Below are 21,275 nucleotides of genomic sequence, written 5' to 3'. Positions count from 1 at the left end.
TGTAAAACATGAAAAATGGGAATTAATAGGTATAGAAGATAGAACACGGCATATATATATATATATATATATATATATATATATATATATATATATATATATATATATATATATATATATATATATATATATATATATAGCAATGTACGTGAAATTCTCACATTTTAATTTTAAGAGAATGTTCATATCACTCATGTTGAACAATAAAAATGAAGTAGTGCAATTATATTTAATTTGCAGGCATGAGATTATGCAGTAAGGACAAAGTAGTAACACAATAGTACCATTTCATCCTCGGTAGGTGTCTGGAACATGTCACACTGCAGTGAGTAGTAGTAAAAATACTTGAACTTGGGCAAACCTTGCAGGTTCAATGACCTCACACAGGGACACGGGAACGTAAGCTCCAGATTTGCTTGTCTTGGATCTGCATTATCCTCTGCAACAATAACATGTTGTAGAAGTTGCATGGTTAGAATTCCATGAGGATCTTCATTCCAGACATTCTCCAGTTTTGGCAGCCTCTCTAAAGTCAATTTCTTGAGGGAAAAAGGGAGAGGTCTAGGGAAGGCTGCTGCTCCCAATCCCATAGCTGTTTTCACGTCAAATATGCTTTTCACAGAACCACAGTTTCGGACTTGTAATTTTTCCAAATTAGTTAAGAAAGGAAGTAAATAGAAGGGTATGACAACATCTGTTAAAAATTGGCATCCGTCCACTGTCAAAGAGTTCAAGTTACTGAAGCACGACGTTGGGATCCGCCGTGAGTCAAGCCATATCACTTGTAGTGGGCTATCTCTGAGACTAAGAGATGATTCAGTACTTGCAGACTCCAAAAGCTGTGCATGCAAAATAGGATATTATTTACAAAAGGCTAATATGTCAGTTTCATAGCTCACGATTACATTATAACAAATAGATAGATTAGTCATAAATCAGTTACTGTATTAATACTGAATTTAGTTAATAAAAAGACAAAGAAAAAGAGAGGAACTTATATTAGACATAGAGACTTATGAAATCAGTGGCGGAACTTTGAGAAAAAAAATATTGGAGGAACCAAAATATTTTGCATAGAGACTTAATAAAAAATATTTTGGTTCCTCCAATATTTTTTATATAGTATAATTTTTTTTACTTTTGTCTGAAAAATTAAAAATTTCATTTCCATTTTTTTGTGTGAAAAAATGAACCTGAAACATTTAGTTTGTTTGTTTATATACAAAATATTTGTGTGAGGATCCAGGGAAAAAAATATATGGATTTTTTAATGAACTTAAAGAAAATAATTATATTTTTCTCTCTCGAAATTATAACAATTTGTAAAAAAAAATCATAGAAAAATCTGAATAAAAATTCAAACAAACATGGGTTTAACAAATGAAAAAAATAGCTCTATATTATAAAAAATATTATTAATTAATAAAGAAAGCTATTTATAATATAAACTATAAGATCATAGATTTATTTTATTATTTTTAGATAAACCATAAGTAAAAATGTAAAATTATATATATATATATATATATATTTATTTGTTGGAATTAAATATATATGTTAAAGATGTAATCTATCATATTATTAATTTTGATTAAAAAAATTATTATTTATTTATTATTAAATTATTAACTTGATAGATCTGAGTTAAAATTAAACACATGTTATATGATACAAATTATAATAATAATAATAATCAATTCTTTTATAATTTTAATCTAATTTATTTTTAATAACATTATTATGAAATAAGATAATAATAATGGAGATAGATTAATGTATCCATAATAGTCTTTATTGAAAAATAATAATTAATCTTATTTATTAAATTATATATATAAATAATTCACATGTGAATGACATCATTATATTAATTCAAGTGAGAATGCTTAGTTGTTAACATCATTTTAAACTTTCAATAAAAAATTCTTAATAATAAATATAATAACTTTTTTACTTTGAGATTATCATATTAATTAAAAAATATTTATTATATTTTAATGAAAAACACCTAATATCTTAAAACTCACTAGTCAAATGGATAATAAATATAAATAAATTTTTAGATAATAAAAAATAAATCCATCGACACTTGGTATCTTGATATAAGATGAAGAAGCCAACGCCAAAGAATGATGGGACTGAGTTGTGTGGCAGACAGATATTAATATGGAGGAAGCAATTATGTCCGTTGTTTATTATAAAATTACATTCCAAGTTTCATCATCAATCATCAAGGGACCATTAAAACACCTTCCTTCCATAAGAGAGAAACAAAACTAAGATAATTGGCCTAAGAAAACTTGACGGCATCCTTGTTTCTAACTTAATTTAAATATTTTTAAAAGAAAACATCAATTATTTAAAATAATAATACATCCTAACATAAATTATTTTTCATAAACTTAAAATGTAATTTATATGTTAAAAATTATATATTAGAAAATTTAATTATAATATAATTTATATACTTAAAATATTTATTTATTATAAATTACAAATTCTTGTTGTATAAATAAATATTTACTTTCTGACATTCATGTGCTAAAATACTAAATATGGATAACTGCACAAAAGGTTAAACAAAAAATATATAAGTAAATAACATGATAATTTATTTTTATCAATGATGAAATTATTGATTCGTTTAAGAAATATTTTATATTTACTCTTAGGTGTAATAATGTCATTTTATTTTCACGATATTTTATATTTTAACAAAAAAAGAAAAAAAATACATTTTATCCTTATTTTTCAATATGTATAAAAGATATTTTTTTCATCAATTAATATTAGTTGTTAGTTTTTTTATTAAAATATTAGTGAAAGTATCGTAACTTAAAATCTCTTTCATGCTTTTTCCTTCAAATCCTTCTTCCCAACTACAAAATCAACCTTGTAAGTTATAATAACTTCTCATATGACTTTTATTTTATAGATATATAAATAGTCACAAATTATATGAATAGATTTGTTAACTTATTATCACGTTTATATGTTATTTTATATATGTAAAGTCAAATGCAACTTGTTCCATTTCACAAATCAACAAGTTAATTTTTTTTAATTAAGTTTTTAACTCCTCATATTTTTATATTCTAATTTTTCCCCTCAATTTTTTTTTTTTACAATTTTCAATCTTTCTTTAAAGTTTTAATCCCTCTAAAAATGTGTTTGTCAATCCATTTTTAGTCGTTTTTTTCTTAAATATAACATAAACAATAAGATTAATAATGAGCAAAATTTTCTAGAAGAACTGAAAATGTTAACAAAAAATTAATGGATGACAATCAAATATGAATTGAAGTTTATTTATATTGATTAAAAAGAAAAGTTGTAAGATGAGGGAAAGTTTTATTTATGACTACGCTGGATACATGAAGCAGTCAAATTCGTATTATTTTAAATTTTATGAATGAATTTTTTTTAAACAAAAATGATTAATAAATTTATATAAATGCTGGTTTTTTGAGCTAACATATTTATATCTTAAGAAATTTAACAAACTTGCTGGTTAAGACTTTTTATGGCAAAAACAAGGATTTATAATTTCCATTCATGGCAAGTAATTTTTTTTATCTCATGAAAGAAGAAAAGTTTGTTTTTTTAAGGAAAGAAAAAAAGTTAATAAAACTAGTAGAATTTGTAATAAATATAAGTTTAAATATGTATTTGATAAATGTAAGTTAATATTTTTTTATTTTTGTCTCTGGTAAGTTTTTTAATTTTTAATTTTATTCCTCGGAAGTTTATGCTTTTTTAATTTTGATCTCCGTAATATGTTTTACTCATTTTTTATTTTATAAGTTTGTATTTTTTTAATTTTAATTTCGCACGGAGGATTATAAAGGAATATTTTAAAATATTAAAGAGACTAAAATTAAAAAAAACATTAACGTATTAAAAATGAATGAAATATCTTAAAAAGATTAAAATTAACAAAACTAATAAAAGAACAAAAATAAAAAAGGACGAATAAAAAAAATACTAACAAGATAAATAAAAATATATTTAAATCATAAATAAATGAATAAGTACCTTGTTGAAACCTTCTTGTACGGTGGCATTCAAGTCTCCTTCCTGCCATTTGGCTTCCTCTTTTCCTTCTTCTTTAGCAGTAACTTTGTTTTGTAACTTTGGTGCTCTTGCGTCACCCTCCGTGAATGTATGCATCAATGGGCATTCTCTCACAATCAATACTTCCAATGACGGGAACTTGAAATCACAGTTCTTGTAACTGCAAAAACTTTTCAGCTTTTTGAGCCTCTCAAGTTCTATAGTAATCAATTTGCCAAACACTATTTGCTCTGCTTCTTCATTTCCCTTATTGGTTACTATTTCCTCTAATCGATAACATCCGCTTATCTTCATGGACTTAAGTTGAACCAAGCTTTTTGCCGTTGAGGATGCCATTAAATTCCTTAATCCATTACAATCCTCTACTTTTAAATTTGTCAAGTAAGCCAATGATACCCAGGGAGGAGCCAAATTCCTCAATTTGTTGCAAATTACTATGCTCAAAAGCTCTAGTCTCTGTAGAACTGGTTCTCGTTCAAATCCTATATCCTTTGTCTCCGAATACCACAAATCCAATTCCTTCAGCTGTAATACGGTTCCCAAACGTGACTCCGACGACTCTTTAAGCAAATGTTCAGCCTCCCTCAAGTATAACTTTTCTAGATTTGGCATTCTGTACAGAATTTGACAGAGACGTTCACCATCATTAACTTCGCTTAACCAAAGCTCTTTTAAACGGTGCATTCGATGCTTCACAGTGTTGCTCAATAACCACTTCTGTGCTTCGTCAAAGTGAATATCCAAAAACTCCAAGTTGGGGAATATCTACAGAAAAATAAAACAAAAGTAAATAGTAAACTATGAAGAAGGAATTATCAAACATTGGTTACTCTGGTTACTCTGGGGTCCCATCAAGACTAAAAAATGCTCTTAAATTATAATAATTATCAAACATTCCCTTCAATTCTAAATTCTAAATAAAATTTTAAGGCACAATGAGGAATTTGGATTTAGAGGGATTAGGGGACGAGAGACGTTAAATTAATAATCCATATTATATTTAGCAGGGCTATATCTTTTTTAAGTATGCCACACATCTTACAATATCACTCTCCATTTATGTCTCACTATATGACTTACCTTTTCAGCTGACATAACTGCTTCATCTTCTTCATTGCTCCTTTCTCCGGTTCCGAATGTTTTTAGCTTCTTGTTACATTTCCCTACTGACAACTTCTTCAATTTTGGACACTCTATAGGATGTCTCCCCCTGTAGAAATGCTGGATGCTTCGTAGGTCATATAAGGCCATGTAGGTTAGTTCAGGAAACACTAATTGTTCAGTGTTTGTTTCGGATCCATCTTCACAGGCAACAATTTCCACAATTCCATCACACCCGCTGACCGACATGTATTCAAGCTTTGGAACATCTTTGGCCACAGAAGCTGGAAATACATTCCTCAGTCTTTTACAATTTTCCATCTCTATACTCTGCAGTTTTTTGAAGTTAAGAATTCCTCCTGGATCCCTGCTCCACACTTGCTCCAACATTGGGAGTCCCCATACATCAACAACCTGCAAATTTGTGTCTATCCCACCAGATGCATCTACTTGCTGAGAATCTTTGATTTCAAAAATCACTTCCACTGACTCACAATCAGAAACCTTCAAGCTGTTCAAACTCGCAAACCATCCTTCCATGTGACTCGGAAAAATTTTGTCTAGTTTATTGCAACTACGAATGTACACAGAAGTGAGACTAGAAAAGGAATCAGCACTCACTTCAGCTTGCCATATGTCAAACCATTATTTGGTAATCAAACATGCACTTCAGCACTCACTTCAGCACTTAACTTAGGCATGCAGTCGAGGTGGATTTCCTCCAACTTAGGAAAGACGCAGACCTGCACTTTGATGAAAACAAACCATTATTTGGTAATCAAACTAAACAGAAATGCATAACATTCAGTCAACTATAAAAATTTACTTATTTACACCTATACACACCTTGTCTGCGCTATTTCCTTCTTCTGTGCTAAAAATCTTCTCCATTATTTGACATTTTCTTACAAAGAGGACTTTCAGTTTCCTCAAGCTGCTGGCCACGGACAATGAACACAAATATCTCAAATTATGACAATCATTCACAGCTAATTTTATTAAGTTTTGAAAGCAGAAGTTTGACGGGGGCTGGTCGCTCCATATCTTCTGGATCTTGTTCATTGAGATTAAACTCAAGTTCTCTAAGTTTGGTATTTCAACCTGCAAGCACATACACAATTAACATATTTACAACTGAAAAATAATTAGTCACAAACTAATTAAAAAATTTAAAGGAAAAATATGCACTATCATACCAGTTCACCAAAAAGAGGAGGAGTCATAACAGTAATTTGTATCTGATCCCTGTTTGTAGAAGACCCCTCTACTGTGGTATAAAAACTAGTGAATGATGATAATGATTCAAGTGACAAAGACATCAACTTAAGAAACTCAATCTTATTAGAATTGTCAGGTATTTTAATGATCTCCTCTAAAGAACCACAATCGGAAACACCAATTGTTTCAAGACTCACAAGCAATTTAACCATGCAAAAGGAGAAAAGATTCTTCAATTGGTCACACTTCTCGACCTTGATCGTTTTTAATTTGGTGAACGAGCAATCTGTAAATGGACTAAAGCATATCATCTCTGTACCTGAACTAAAGTATATCATCTCTATCTCTTTTAGTTCGTAGAGACATAGAGATTCCAACTTGGGAAAAACATCCTGAGGATAAAACAAATCCTTTGAGTTGATGATATATTTGATGCTAGGGTTGTTTACGATGGAAAAGTGTTTCAGATGTGGAAATCCATTCAAATTCAACTCATTAATAACATCTTGAACACCATTCAGCTCTCCCAACAACAAATTTTCAACTGTTTCAAACAACAACTTTATTCCTGTCTGAGAGTGAATATTGTCAGTGTCATCCTTCAGCTCCAATGCCAAAGATTTGAAATTTTCATACTTATTAGGCATTCTGAAATCTCCAGCTGAAAGAGTTTTGAAGTTCCCAATCTCAATCTTGTAATCACTTAAGTTGTCAAAGAACAATTCCTTTGCAAAAAATTCAGCACATGGAATGCTTAAGTCCACCACTTGCAATTGATGCAAATGCTTTAGTTCAGAAATAAATGAATTTTGACTTTGGTTTCTCTCTCCTTCCTCCGACACTTCCATGAAACACTTTCTTACATACAGCTCTTCCAACGAAGTCAACCTTGATATAAGATTAGGTGGAATCATGGTGACTATTGAACAATTGCTGATGTCTAGTAATTGTAGTTTATCCAAGTCCTTCAACTCAGCTGGCAAATTTTCAATTCGAGATCCAGAAAAGCTGAGAATTCTTAATTTTTTCAGCTTCCCTATGATGGATAAGTTGTCATCTAAAGTGCATCGCTCCAAACAAAGCAATCTGAGGTCTGATAGGCACTTAATTGAAGATGGTAAGCTTGATAGATGAAAGCCAGTCAATATTAACACTCTGAGTTTTTTCATTCTCTTAAAAAAACTCTCAGGTATTTTTAAAGATGGATCATCATTGTCAATTTGGAAAAATTTAAGTTGAGGACAGTTCATAACATTAGGAAGCTCATCAATGATATCACTATTGCATATAGAAATAGAAGTGCACCTCTTGAGTTCAGGCCAATCATTAAGTTTCCCATTTCTCAAAGTAAATACATTTTGCTCGTTCTGTGCTATAGATAAAGCAGCATCTCGAACCAGATCGTGCACATTGAAATGAATACTAGAACTTCCATCCAACACCAAACCTGAGTCTTTCAGCTTTTTGATTGATGTAGATATTCTGTCCCGAGCTTCCCCAAGCCAGTAAACCCCTTCAAGTATTCCCAAACCAAAGCAATACTTCACCAAGTCCATAATTAGGGGTTGATGACCCATTTGAGCACAAAGAAAGAAAATGGACTTGAGCTCCTCATTTTCTAGATGGTCATAACTCATTTTTACAGAAATCTCCATCGGATTCTGAACTCCCACCAGGTCTTGGTTTTTAAGTTTTTCCCACTCTGAGTCGCTCTTGTCTCTTAATGCCCTTCCAACTGTAACTATTGCCATAGGTAACCCAGCACAATACTTCTTAACAATTTCTTGTTTAGACTTGGACATTTCACCATGTATTCCAGCCTCCTTCCGAAACAACTTCAGAGCATCTTTTTCATCTAATTCCTCTACACAGAAAGTTAATTTAACTTCCATTTTATCCGTTAATACATTTTGTTTCCTTGAAGTTAGCAAAATTTTGCAACCCTTATAATCACCAAGAGATTTTTCTTTTGTCGGCCCTTGGGGACCCTGATTATCACTATTTGTCTTCTTGCTTAAATCATTATCATCAACATCACCATCAAGTGGAATTCCCAACCTATTCAAGTCTAATCTGTCCCAAAGGTCATCCAAGATTATAAGGGTGTTCTCTTTCTCTTTCTTTAACCTCCTTCGTAGATTATCAGCTCTTACATTCTCACCTTCTCCTTCCAATTTCAATCCCAAAGGGTAAGCAATATCTTCCTGGACTTGTTTTAGATTGGGGTTGTCTGTTATTTCTGAAAAAGCCACCACATTAAACAACTTCTTGTCTCGAGCAATTTTAGCAATTGCTTTGATTAAAGTGCTCTTACCCACCCCACTTCGTCCATACACTCCAATCATTTTCACAGTGGGATCTTCAACAAGTGTTGCCATTATTTGTTCCATTATGGATTTTCTAGAACCAAAATCCATAAGGTCATTATTAGACAAAATGGCATCATTAGATGTTACGTATACCCGATAGGCAATTTCATCAGACTTGGGGCAATCATCGGTTATCTTTTTACCCTCAACTGCCATCTTCTTTGCTAGTCTGCCTAGTCTATGCCTAAAGTAAGGAAATAAATAGTTGGAAAACCGTGTCTTTTTGTGGCCATCATCGTTCCAATACTTCTCCACTTCTGTCTCAAATTTACCCACTTTCCCTAACCATTCTCTAACCTTACCTTCAATTTCGTGTCCATTTTTGACAGCTTCCTCACATTGATGATCTACTATCTCCTTTTTATGTTTAAGCTGCTTAACACACTCGTCTAGTTCATCAAAGTTTCGCCTGTAACGGATGTAATCCACTTGCTTTTTAAGCAGATCCAACACAGAATTAGTTACTGGCTCTAGTAGTGCGGATGACACAGCGTCCATGCTTTGACCTTGATTTTCTTGTACTAGGTACAATTACATCTCTGCAACAAAATGAAGAGTGGAAACAGATCAGTCAAAAGCTAATGAGGAAAGAATATCATATAGTTGATCAATCAAAAATCAAAGTACATTTACTAAAACCAAATCAAGCAACCATGTGTTAAAAAACATAAAAAAGATATCAAGTTTGAATGTATATTGTATATTTTTGTCTTTAGCAAATAATTTTTCTTTTATTCCCAGAAGAAAGAAGAATGCTTAGCGTCACACTCAGACATATCTGAAAAACATTTCATCCTATTGGTGCACATCTACTGAATTTTTAAACTCATTACCTGTGTACCAATTCTGCATGTATAGCCTTTTTTATTGTTGAAATAGGTTTTAATACCTGTACTAATATTTTAAGATAATTATTTTATTATTTATTTATTATTAATAAATTTTATTTTATAGTTTTTGTGATCTAATTAAGTGAGTTTGTTAGATTATTAAATAAAATTATATGTGTTTAAAAGACAGATATCATAATTAATCTATTAAGGAATAATAAATCTTATTATTAGACTAAAGAAATGTAGAGATTTTCACTAATTATACATACTATCTCCATTTTTCCAGCCTACATAAAACTTCATTTTCCGACTAATTAGCAATGATTTTCCCCCAAAACGTCTCCATCCCCTTAGTGTGATTTCATTTTGTAGAACATGAATAACTCAAGAAAAAAAAATGAAAGTCTATTGAAACTCATGGGGGAAGGTAATATAATCTATAGAAATCAACATCCAAGAAATAAAAATCATCACACCCCACCCCACAGATCCGCCATCAAATAACCACATAGATAGACAAATAAACACTCTTTCACTTTTCATAGTTCCGCATCGGATCGCGTTGCATTTAGTAAAAGTTCTTGGATTCTTGTTTGTTCCAGAAAGTACGAAGAGGAATACAATGAACGATTATGTGTTTGACAACAAGTGTGCCCAAGTTTAGGTTCCTTCTATCACAACTTTGCGAAGAAGAAGGAGAGGCTTCTCTCCATGAAGGATGGTTACTTCCAAAGTCTGATGAGGGGGACCGCTTGTCACGGAGGTGATGTTGCTCTTACGGCATTATCTCCGGTTGTCAACGCGTGGAACTATGGAAGACTGCAAAGTGCATGGCAGCGAAGGCGTGTGAGATGGGTTGTTTTGATCTAAGGAAGATCATAGTCTCCTCCAAAATGGCACTTGCTATCATTCTCCTTTTGATTTTGATTTTTCTTAGAAAGATATTTGAGCACATTATTCGACACTTCTGTTTGGGCTACTCTCATTGTTGTTGTTGTTTTGGAAGAGGTAGAGGGCATTTTGGAGTGATGCTTGAGAGGGAGGAGGGTTTGTAAGAGTAACATTCCTAATTTATGAACATTGGTGATAAATAGTAAAGAGGCATCTTTTATGATTAACTTCTATATTTAATGGATTAAAATATATCTTAGGCCTTACTAATAATAGATACCTTAGCTTATATTAGGAATGGATGAAAATATGATAACATGACCTGGATTGGGAGCTATGAAGCTTAGATATGTGATACAAGGAATGTACCATACGACACATGTTCGGCATGGATAGGAGGATATGATACTTTTTTTTTAAATTAAGAATACAATACGTCCTGAATATGTTAATAAAAATTTATAAAAAATGTATATATGAATGTTAAAAAAAAAAGCCAGGTGTTAAAATGCAATTATGAAAATGATATTGAGAGTTGTTAAAACTTAAAACACCCCAGCTATCCAAATTATGTTTTAACAAGCACAGTTGGTGGAAAGATTATGTTCAATAAAAGCATGGTTTGTGCATTCATTGTGTGGAGAGAGACCAACTGGCCCACTTGTCAGAAAAATAAACTACCCGGAAGAACGTCCAGAAGTCTCAGAAAGCAGTTTTCATGCTTAGAGAAGGGCAAATGTTGTGTCATGTTTTTGTTTATATTTTGAGAAAAGGAAAAAGTTAGTGTTTTATTTATTTTAAAAATCCTAACTAAAGTTTAAACAATAATACTATTAAAATATTCGAAGTCGTATCCAATTATTTTGAATGGTATCGAAGTTGTATCTTAGTTAAGTCCTACAATTTTTTTTTTTAAAAATAAATCAGATACTTCTCCGATATATTTCGAACATATCAGAGACATATATATGAGTGTCCAACACGGATGTTTTTTCCTTTTTTGAGTATCAAGGCTTTAAAGATGGGGGATCCAAAGCTGATGTCAAGGTGTTTCTGGAGGTGAGTATTTCCTCCTTGTCCATCTCTATTCTGTTGGAGCTTGAGTGCTTCACTGCACTTCACACACACACGAAGATGAAGAGAGAGAGAGAGAGTTTGTTACAACTGAATAACAGAAAAATTGAATCAGTGTGCTCCCATTTATTCATTACTTATATACTCAATACATGTGTCACTCATGTATGAGTCTGCAATAGGGAAAGTCAAAAAATACAATTGGAGGAAATGCAAAGTAGCTTATACACCTTTATTTAACATATTCCTTTAATTTTATGTGTTGTCTTTCCATTTTCCCCTTTTTCTAACCCTAGAGTTATAACTAGCTAGCTAAGCGACGCATTCATAGGTTCTCTTCATAGTTATATGTAATTCACCCCTTTCTATCCATAGACTCCTTTCTGATTTTTCAAAGAGGATTTGTAGAGGAACAACCTTTGTGGCTGAATTATGGGGAGTTTTGGAGGAGGGGTGTGAATATAGGGAGAGAATGTTTCTTGAAAACAATATTATTCAATATATTTTATAAATTCTAATTAATAATTGTACGGTTGGTTAACCGTTATGCATATTTTATTATTATTAATATTAAAGTTTAAAAAACTAATATAATCCTACTAATTGCAAAAAATAAATATGGCTTGCATACTCTTAATATAGGTGAAAAAAATCCTCTTTTCTACCTATAAAGACAACGGTAATAATTTTAATCATAAATAATCCTTATAAAGTTTGTAACATATATAGTAATCCTTCTTATATTAATAACTTTAAATAATAAATGTTAATTGTTTGTTTAAAATTGAGTTTATTAACATTCTCCAAAAAGGATACTGTTAATAATTTTCTAAATACCAAAATCATTAAAAGAACGCTCAATAACTTAACGGACATGGTATGAAATATTTGAAATAGAGAAAGAAATATCATTCGGAAAATATTTTTAAAGAAATTACAGATGGTTCTAAAATCACTAAACCTACGTTTCAGGCAATAGTACCACATGACTCGAACACTAATCTAACATTTCAAATGTAACAATGTATGTATTATTCATACGAGAATTCTATATAAGAAAACCAACTCGTTTTTCTTTTTCTAAGATTACAAACATTTTGTTTTTGAAAAAATAAATAAATAAACATTTTAACATAATTAACAACCATATTTAATTAATAAAATTACACTATTCAACAATTCTAAAAATATTTTTTTTGCAATAAACACATTCAAAACATTTATAAATGAACTTAATTAAGAATATAGATAATCTTCTTCCTCAAATTTAATATAAATATTTTAAAAATAATAATTTTATTGATAAATATATATTTTAAGAAGTATTAAGTAAAATATAAAAAAAATTAAAGAAATTTTTGCAATGCATGGATTTAAAATCTAGTTGATGGTAAATGATAATTTTTTATTAAAAAAAATACATAGTAAGAGATACTTGAATAAAAGTTTGTCAATCGAAACCTTAGCTTCATAATAATCAATGATTATATATATTGTTAAAAAAATTATTTAATGCAAAAGTATGTTGCTTACGATAATTTTATTTAATATTATCTTTATTTCTTTTAATAGTATAACTTGTTTCTTATAAATAAGAATAAAGGCAGAATATAATTTGATAATTAAAAAAATAATTTTGATAATTTTCATATTAAGTAATAAAACTATATATAATATGCAATTATAATAATTAAATGTTTATTTAGATAATTTTGATTTTAAGTAGTAATGTTAAATGTTTTATCACTACTTATGCTCATTTTCTCATTAGTTACTCTAATATATATTTCATGAGAAATAATAACTTTTTATAATAATATATAACATTAAATATTATCTCTCCTCTCTACATATATAATAAATTTCACCTGAAATTTTCTAATCATTAGATTGATTATTTAACCTTGTAATAGTAGTCGGATGTAATTTAATTATTTAATGCTCCTAGCTAATTACATTTAATAAAAAAATTGCCAACATTAATTCTATTTATATATAATTTCGATGATAAAATGTTAATTTAGAAAATTTTCATATTAATTTTTAATTATATTTATTATGTACTTTTAAAATTAATAATTAAGGATAAAAATTAAAATAAAAGTTATTACATATATACGTGAGTATACTCTATTTTTTAATTCAATCTTATTTAAATCATAAATATTATGATAAGTGTAAATTGAAGACTCTTTAACCAAGCGATTGAACATAAATGATCAATATGTTAAAGTTAAGTTGAATTATTTGGATAGTATCTAAATTCCGTCCTTAGTCAACCCAATTGGTTAAGCTTTACTTATCTTCCAACCAAACCTTAGATTAATCAATGTCTCTTTTTTCTGATGAATTAAAGGGTTAAGATAAAATAGACTAAAAATTCTTTTATCTCAATTTTAGTTTTGATTTTGATATTTTATACACCGAAACACGTTTAACAGGTGTGTGGCATTATATTCTTTGTGTTAGTTAGGCTTGTGTGCTTTAGATAAGTTTTCTTATATTTTACACGTTTAGGAATACTCATTTATATTTTTTAAGTTGTTTGATCCATAAGTCTCTCAAGCAAGTTATGTTCTGCATAAGATAATTGATTACAAGTTTATGTAATCTATTACAATGTGTTATAACAAGTTCAAAGACTTTTGTTGAAATTTATCTAGGTTTCTTTGGATAATCAATTATCACATTATCTAATCGATTAAAATGTTTGTTTCGAGAAAAAAGGGACTCTGTGTATCAATATAATCAATTATCTTTTCTTGTAGTCCATTATATTGCTTCGAAAAACTTAAGTAACTTTAGAAGTTGAAAATTACCAAATGTTGTAATTGATTACATTATTTTTTTAAGTTAAGGTTGGTCTTTGTTGATTGAGATAATTGATTTTCAATTTGTGATCAATAACCTCGTTTTTGGAAATGTAGAAAAAGGTTTTTGATCAAAATAATCAATTACAAGTTTTGATAATCTGTTAAATCTATTTTTTTTTATTTTTGTTAAATATATAAATACTCACTCTTGTTCTTTTTCTTGTGACTCTTTTATGAATGTTATCTTTCCCTTTTGTAAAGAGTCAACAAGAGATTATGCATTTTTTTCATGAGAGATTAACATGCTTAAGTATCATGCATTCAAGATCATGGGTTTTTCTTATCCTGTGAACTCAAGGTGTATTCAATCCAATAATTCTTTCATATGTTGTAATCTAATCTTGGATAGGATTTCCAATGTTAATTTGATAGGATTTCAACTCTTAGGATTTTTCTTTGTAGGGTTCAAGAAAAAAGTTTAAGTATAGAGATTTGTGTGTGTATAGTATTTGTATGATACAAATTCTATAATTATTGAAGATCTAGTATGAGCTAGATCAACTGGATGTAGGTTCTTTGGAGAACTTAATTAGGTAAACTTTATTTTTGATTCTTTCTTTTTTAATTCTTAGTTTTGTGATAAATCTTATTATTGGAATTGATATTTTTTTATCCAAACTATTATTTTTTGAATCAATTGTTTTTCATGCTAATGAACATTGTTTGAAAAGTTTTTTTTGTGAAAAACTTGATTTAAAGGGGTTATGAATTTAATTTCAGATTAACAAAGACTTGATAAATTTTAAAGAAAATCTATTCAATCCCATCTAGATTCCTTGTCTGAAACATTCCTTGTCTGAAACACCGGTAGATGTTATAATAATAATAATAATATTTATTTTAATAATAATAATAACATATTTATTTTAATATATAATAATAATAATATATATATTTTCATTCCAATAATTATTTTTCAAATAAAAATATATTAGTCTTTATTTTCGTTGACAAAATAGTTTTATTTTATTAAAATTCTAAATATTTTATAGATGTATAAATGTATAATAATAATAATAATGAATATATATTAATATTTATTCTTAATTTTGAAAATTAATTTGATCAATATACCTAGTTTAATGTAAATATTATATAAATATAAAAAATTATATAATTTAATCAAATGTGTGCATGACACATCTAAAATTTAGTAACTAAAGTATACATTACTACTAAGTGAAAAGCAAAAGCTAGGAACAGAGAGATTGGTAGCAAGTAAATATATTCATTCCAGCAATGGATCAACTAAAACACAGCAAGTAAAATTGTAAGGGGTATTAAGGATCTAACCTTTGGTGTGAGACAAACTAAGAATGAGGAAAACTCCTATTCTTCACCGCCAACTACTCCAATTTTCCATTTCTTTTCTTCTTTATATGCGCTTCTCTGTTATCTCCCCCTTACATTTGCTTTCCCTTTCTGAATATTCCTCTGGTTTCGAAGCTGCTGCCTTGTAAAGCTTATATTCGACAATTGAATAAAATGCAGTTTGTCAAAGTTTGGTTAAAGAGCTACAAATTGTGGCTTAAATTATAATATATTAATTTTTGGTAACATTCTAGTAGTTGTAAAGTCACGAGAGTTGAAAGAACTGAACATGCACAATATATATATATCCATCTTTATGAGTGAAATTTCTTAAAATATTAAATAAATGAAAAAAGAACCAATCTAGATTGATATAAGCTATATTGGCTCGTTTTTTCATTTATTTCTTAAAATCTTAAATAAAGAAAGGAACAAACCTCTATTCTTGGAATTGGATGACCGTGAGTTGTGTTGACACTATTCCAAATCGTAAGAAATGAACTGAATGTGGTGAGCAGAGCAAATGTTTATTAAGGAAGAAAGATAAAATATGTTGGCAAGCTAAACATGATTTAAGGATATGGATATGGATGGCGTACTACAAGTCCGAATAAAACAAAGATCAAGTAAAAAAGCAAGAAAATACTGAGAGCATGACGAAAGAAACCAGAAAACATACTCGATCAGAAATGATCCTCCCTGTTTAAGTTATCTTAAGTTTATCTTTACACCATGTTTGAATAATTTATTTCATAATTTTTTTATAGTATAAAAATAATTTGTAAAAATTCATATTAACTTATTTAAAACATGATTTTTTAAATTATGTAAAAGCTAATTTTAACTTAAAAATATTTTTTTATTTTTCTTATTTTATTCTCTTAAAAATCTTTATGAAAAAATTTATTCAAACGAGCTCTTTATAAATAAAGGTTCATTTCCTCTTATCTCAATTGTCATCTTATCTTCGTGGCATTATTAATTATAATAATTATCGAATTATAAGTATGAGATAAAATCTTATCTTGAGAATCATGAGGAGAAATCCATAAATCTAAACCTTAATTTTTGAGTTAAAATATGTTATCAAGTTTCTTTAAGCATGACTCATGATCCACCTAAGTGAGAACTTATGGACTAATGAATATCTGATTCTAATTAATGACTTCCACCCCGGTGTTTACTTCAACTTTACTCCCCTGGATTTCTCCAACAATCTATTCATGCTAAGGACGTAAACGAAATAAGTGGGGAAGTAGGTTGATATAATGGGGAACAGAACACAGAAGTGGTCCTCGCTTTCACTTTAACTTTATAAATGAAAGATATTTTCTCTTTAACTTTATAAATGAATGATCCATCTCTGCATGTCTCAATTGTTATTTTGTCCTCATTGCATTATTAATTGGTGATGAAATATCTAGATTATGAAACACGTTGTCTCCTCCAGTAGAAGGCAGAGAAGTAGTTTTTTTCTTCTTCTTTTTAGTTATCAAAAATTACAAATAAAATTGTATACTGAGTGTTTTTTGGGGCTGTCATGTCCTTCTCTATGACCTTTTCTGCTCCTAAATCGAACGCATTTACATACCAGGTTCTGAGAAGGAAAGTTGGTTTTTTTAGGTCAAATGTATTTTCTACTAAAAAGGTAATTAATTATATTCTAATCAAGTATCATAAAATTTTTTATTCAAATATTTAACATAATTATATATTTAAAATTTGAATTTGAAACTAGTGAATATAATCTTATATAAGTTGATCTAAACTTTTGATAGTGAAGGAAACTTGCATATAGGTCTACATAAGTTTTTTAAAGAAAAAATGATAGTTTAAACCTGGCCCACCCCACCTGGTCAGCAATTGCTTTGATTAAAGTTCTCTTATCCAGCCAACCTGGTCCATATGCACTCCAATAATGTTCACAGTGGAATATTCAAGGGCTGCCATTATGCTTTCCATTATGGATTTTCTAGAACCAAAAAATCCATAAGGTCAGTGTTATAGACAAAATAGATTTCTGCAGACTTGGGGCCATCTTCTTTGCTAGTCTGCCTAGTCTATGCTTAAAGTAAGGAAATAAACAATTGGAAAACCGTGTCTTTTTGTGGCCATCATCGTTCCTAAAGTAAGGAAATTAACACACTCGTCTACTTCATCAAAGTTTCTCCTGTAACCGATGTAATCCACTTGCTTTCTAAGTAGTGCGGACGACACAGCTGTCTCCATGCTTAATTTGATCTTGATTTTCTTGTATTAGGTACAATTACATCTCTTTTCTCCAACAGATCCGTCAAGAGCTAAACCAAGCTTTACTAGGTTTGAGTTCGACTTGAGTTGAATACGTAAAGTTTGAGCTTGGTTCATTATCTGTCATAGGTTTTTTTTTAAGGCTCGGCTCGGCTTACATAAAAGTCTGGCTTGACCCACGAACCTATTTAAAAGTTTGCTTAAAGAAGTCTTTGATTAATTAATTATTTTAAAACCTAGTGAAATACTAACTAAAAAAAACTTATAAAATTTCGTATAAGTAATGTACAAATCCAAAAATAATTGATAAACAAAATCATATTGAATTCAAGTCGTTAAAGCACAAAGTATATCAAAAGAAAATAAAAAGAACATAATATTAAAAAATGTATGGATTAGAGATGATTTACACTAATATAGTCAAACAAAAATTATTATTAGTTAAATTAATAATTTTTAATCCAATTTTTGAATATATAAATATATTAAATATTTTTTTAAAAAATATATCTACAATAATTTCATCTTTGTCTACTCAAGTCATATTTTATATACTATTGATCGAGGGCGTACCCGAATCAGATAAACATTAAAAATCCAGTATCTAGGAAGTGATCCTAGGTCGTCTCCCAACGAACAATGATCAACCAAACGTTCACAATAGATAGTAACAAAACAGTAACGAATTGAGGGTTGTTTGTTTTTGTAAATTAAACAGCAAGCAGATTTGAATTAGAAAATAACAGACTTAAAACATGTTTCCCCTTAATTCACAAGCAAGTTTCTTATACTAGGTTACGAGAATTTATCCTTAATCAGTTCAACCACTTAATCCAACCCTAAATTAAATTACTAAGCGAAAATTAAGATAAGGCTGTCATTATGTGATTAAACAACACATACACCAATTAATCATGAACAAAATTGATCATTAAGCATGAATGTAAATTAAGCGCAGAGACAATTAATCAAGTACTAAGCATGAATGTAAATTAAGCGCAGAGACAATTAATCAAGTACTAAGCATGAATGTAAATTAAGCGCAGAGACAATTAATCAAGTACTAAGCATGCATGAATTAATAACAACAAATACAAAGTAATTGGTGAAGAGGAAAGCTGATCAGTATTCAATAGTAATAACAAAACCTCAAAGAGAACTGTGCTTGATCCTCAAGAGAAAACAAACAATGCTGGAGACTTAGCCTTCCATTAATAAGTAGAAACGAAACTATAGATTGAAGCCGAAACGAAATTGCAGAAAATGAATTTTATTCTACGTGAAAAGTGTGCATGAACATTAATAAAAATTGGAATTCTAAAATCCTAGAATTATTCTCCTCTCCGAAAAAAAACTCCCTAAACTAAAACCTTGGTGCTGTTATATAAGTCTTCATCCCCAAAGCTCACAAATCTATTTTAAGTCCAATCCCATAAACGAAATAAAATAAAATCTAGATAAAATAAGATAAGATTGGATGAAATAAAATCTGGACGAAATAAAACCTAGATGGAATAAAATCTTGATAAAATAAAATCTAGATAGAATAAAATCTGGATAAGATAAGATTTGATAAAATAAAGTTGTTATTATTATTATTATTATTATTATTATTATTATTATTATTAGTTAAACAAGCCGGCTTGTCAAGTTTAACAAGTTTTTTTTTATAGTTTGAGCTTGACCTTTTTATCTAAACAGGCTTTTTAAAAAGCTTGAGCTTGACCTTACATATGCAGAGTCAAAGACCCTCAACAAGCTGTTCGACTCATTTTCACCCCTACTGTTAGGTAAAAAAAAGCCTAAATTGGAATACGGTTGTAGGTCTAATAACCTATATATTATACAACATATAGTTAAATAATGAAAATATACATCACTATTAATTCAAAAGTTTGGAGCATCCTTAAAAAAACTTAATTATCAATTTGGTTCCTAAATTATTTTTTAAAAGGTATAATTTGGTTCCAAATTTTTTAAAAATTCACTTTAGTCACAAATTATTTTAAAATAGACAAAACAGACCAATCTGCTCTTTTCCGTCTAATTAGGTTGGCATCCTTAAGATAAAAAATTTCAACTGATTTTGTTTATGAATAGTGACGATATTTAATCATTTCTTCTTCTTCCGTCACTATATTTATTATTATATAAAAAAATAAAAGGATTCTCATTTTTTCTTCTTCTTCACTCGGCACTTTGGGTTAACCCACCCAAACCTCACGCACTCAAAAGTTGACCACTGTGGCGTGGCACCACCACTTTGCTTTGGGAAATCCTTCCGAGGATGAAACCAAGCACAGAACCAAAAGTGAAGAAGAAAAAGAAATGAAATTTGTTTTATTTTTTAAACTAATAATAAATATAGTAATTGCCACTGTTCATAAATAAAAGCCGCTGAAATTTGAAATCAAATTAAACCTTTTAATATAATTTGAAGACCAAATTGATAACTAAGAAACAAAAAGCTAGCCTGCAAATATATTTATTTATGAGCATTCATTTCTGAATATTCCCCTCGTTTTGAAGCTGCTGCCTCGTAAAGCTTATTATTGGACATTTGAATGAAATGAATTAATTTTGTCAAAATTTTGTTAAAGAGCTACAAATTAAATTGGGGCTTAAATTATAATATATTATTTTTTTGGTAAAATTAGCCATGAGAGTTGAAAGATCTAAACGAGAACTTTATATATCCATCTTTATGAGTGAAATTTCTTCAAATCTTGAATAAATGAACAAAAGAAGTAGCCAATATAATAAGCTATAAAGAAAGGAACAAACCTCTATTCTTGGAATTGGATGACCGTGAGTTGTGATTTGTCTTTACTTGTCACTATTCCAAATCCTAAGCAATAAACTGAATGTGAGAAAAAAAGAGCAGATTTAGGAAGAAAGCAGAAATATGTTGGCAAGCTAAACATGATTTAAGCATATGGATGGCGTACTACTAGTCCGAAGAAAACCAAGATCAAGTTAAAGAGCAAGAGAATACTGAGAGCATGACGAAAGAAACCAGAAAACATACTCGATCAGAAATGATCCTCCCTGTTTGAGTGTTTGGAATGTAAAAATATCTTAAGGTTCATTCCCTCTTATCTCAATTGTCATCTTATCTTCATTGCATTATTAATTGTGGCGATTATCTATATATTCATGATGGGCCACAAATAACATTTTTATAAAAAGTACAGGGATTAAATAAACAAATTGATGCCCCAGCTAAGGACGTAAACGAAATAAGTGGGGAAGTAGGTTGATATAATGGGGAATAGAAGTGG

At 29.4% G+C, this 21,275-nt stretch overlaps 2 protein-coding genes across 2 annotated transcripts in view; both read right to left on the bottom strand.

The window, feature by feature from the left end:
• Positions 1 to 21,275, bottom strand: part of LOC114418376 — a 236,154-nt gene that overhangs the window by 140,565 nt on the left and 74,314 nt on the right. Inside the window, exon 9 of the mRNA XM_028383680.1 lies at positions 285 to 839. Coding sequence (XP_028239481.1) covers positions 285 to 839 — 555 coding nt within the window. The remainder of the gene's footprint in view (positions 1 to 284; positions 840 to 21,275) is intronic.
• On the bottom strand, positions 5,725 to 21,250 carry LOC114418382 (probable disease resistance protein At4g27220). The gene is made up of 7 exons (XM_028383690.1): positions 20,943 to 21,250; positions 20,779 to 20,854; positions 16,182 to 16,245; positions 15,727 to 15,895; positions 6,372 to 9,301; positions 6,022 to 6,276; positions 5,725 to 5,918 (listed from the first exon to the last, which is right to left on the bottom strand). Exons 5-7 carry the CDS (start codon positions 9,258 to 9,260, stop codon positions 5,832 to 5,834), a joined length of 3,231 nt encoding a protein of 1,076 aa, XP_028239491.1. The 5' UTR covers positions 9,261 to 9,301; positions 15,727 to 15,895; positions 16,182 to 16,245; positions 20,779 to 20,854; positions 20,943 to 21,250; the 3' UTR covers positions 5,725 to 5,831.

This window comes from Glycine soja, chromosome 7 (genome assembly GCF_004193775.1).
Source record: "Glycine soja cultivar W05 chromosome 7, ASM419377v2, whole genome shotgun sequence".
Taxonomy (NCBI): Eukaryota; Viridiplantae; Streptophyta; class Magnoliopsida; order Fabales; family Fabaceae; genus Glycine; species Glycine soja.
This window is presented reverse-complemented; position numbering and strand designations above follow the sequence as displayed.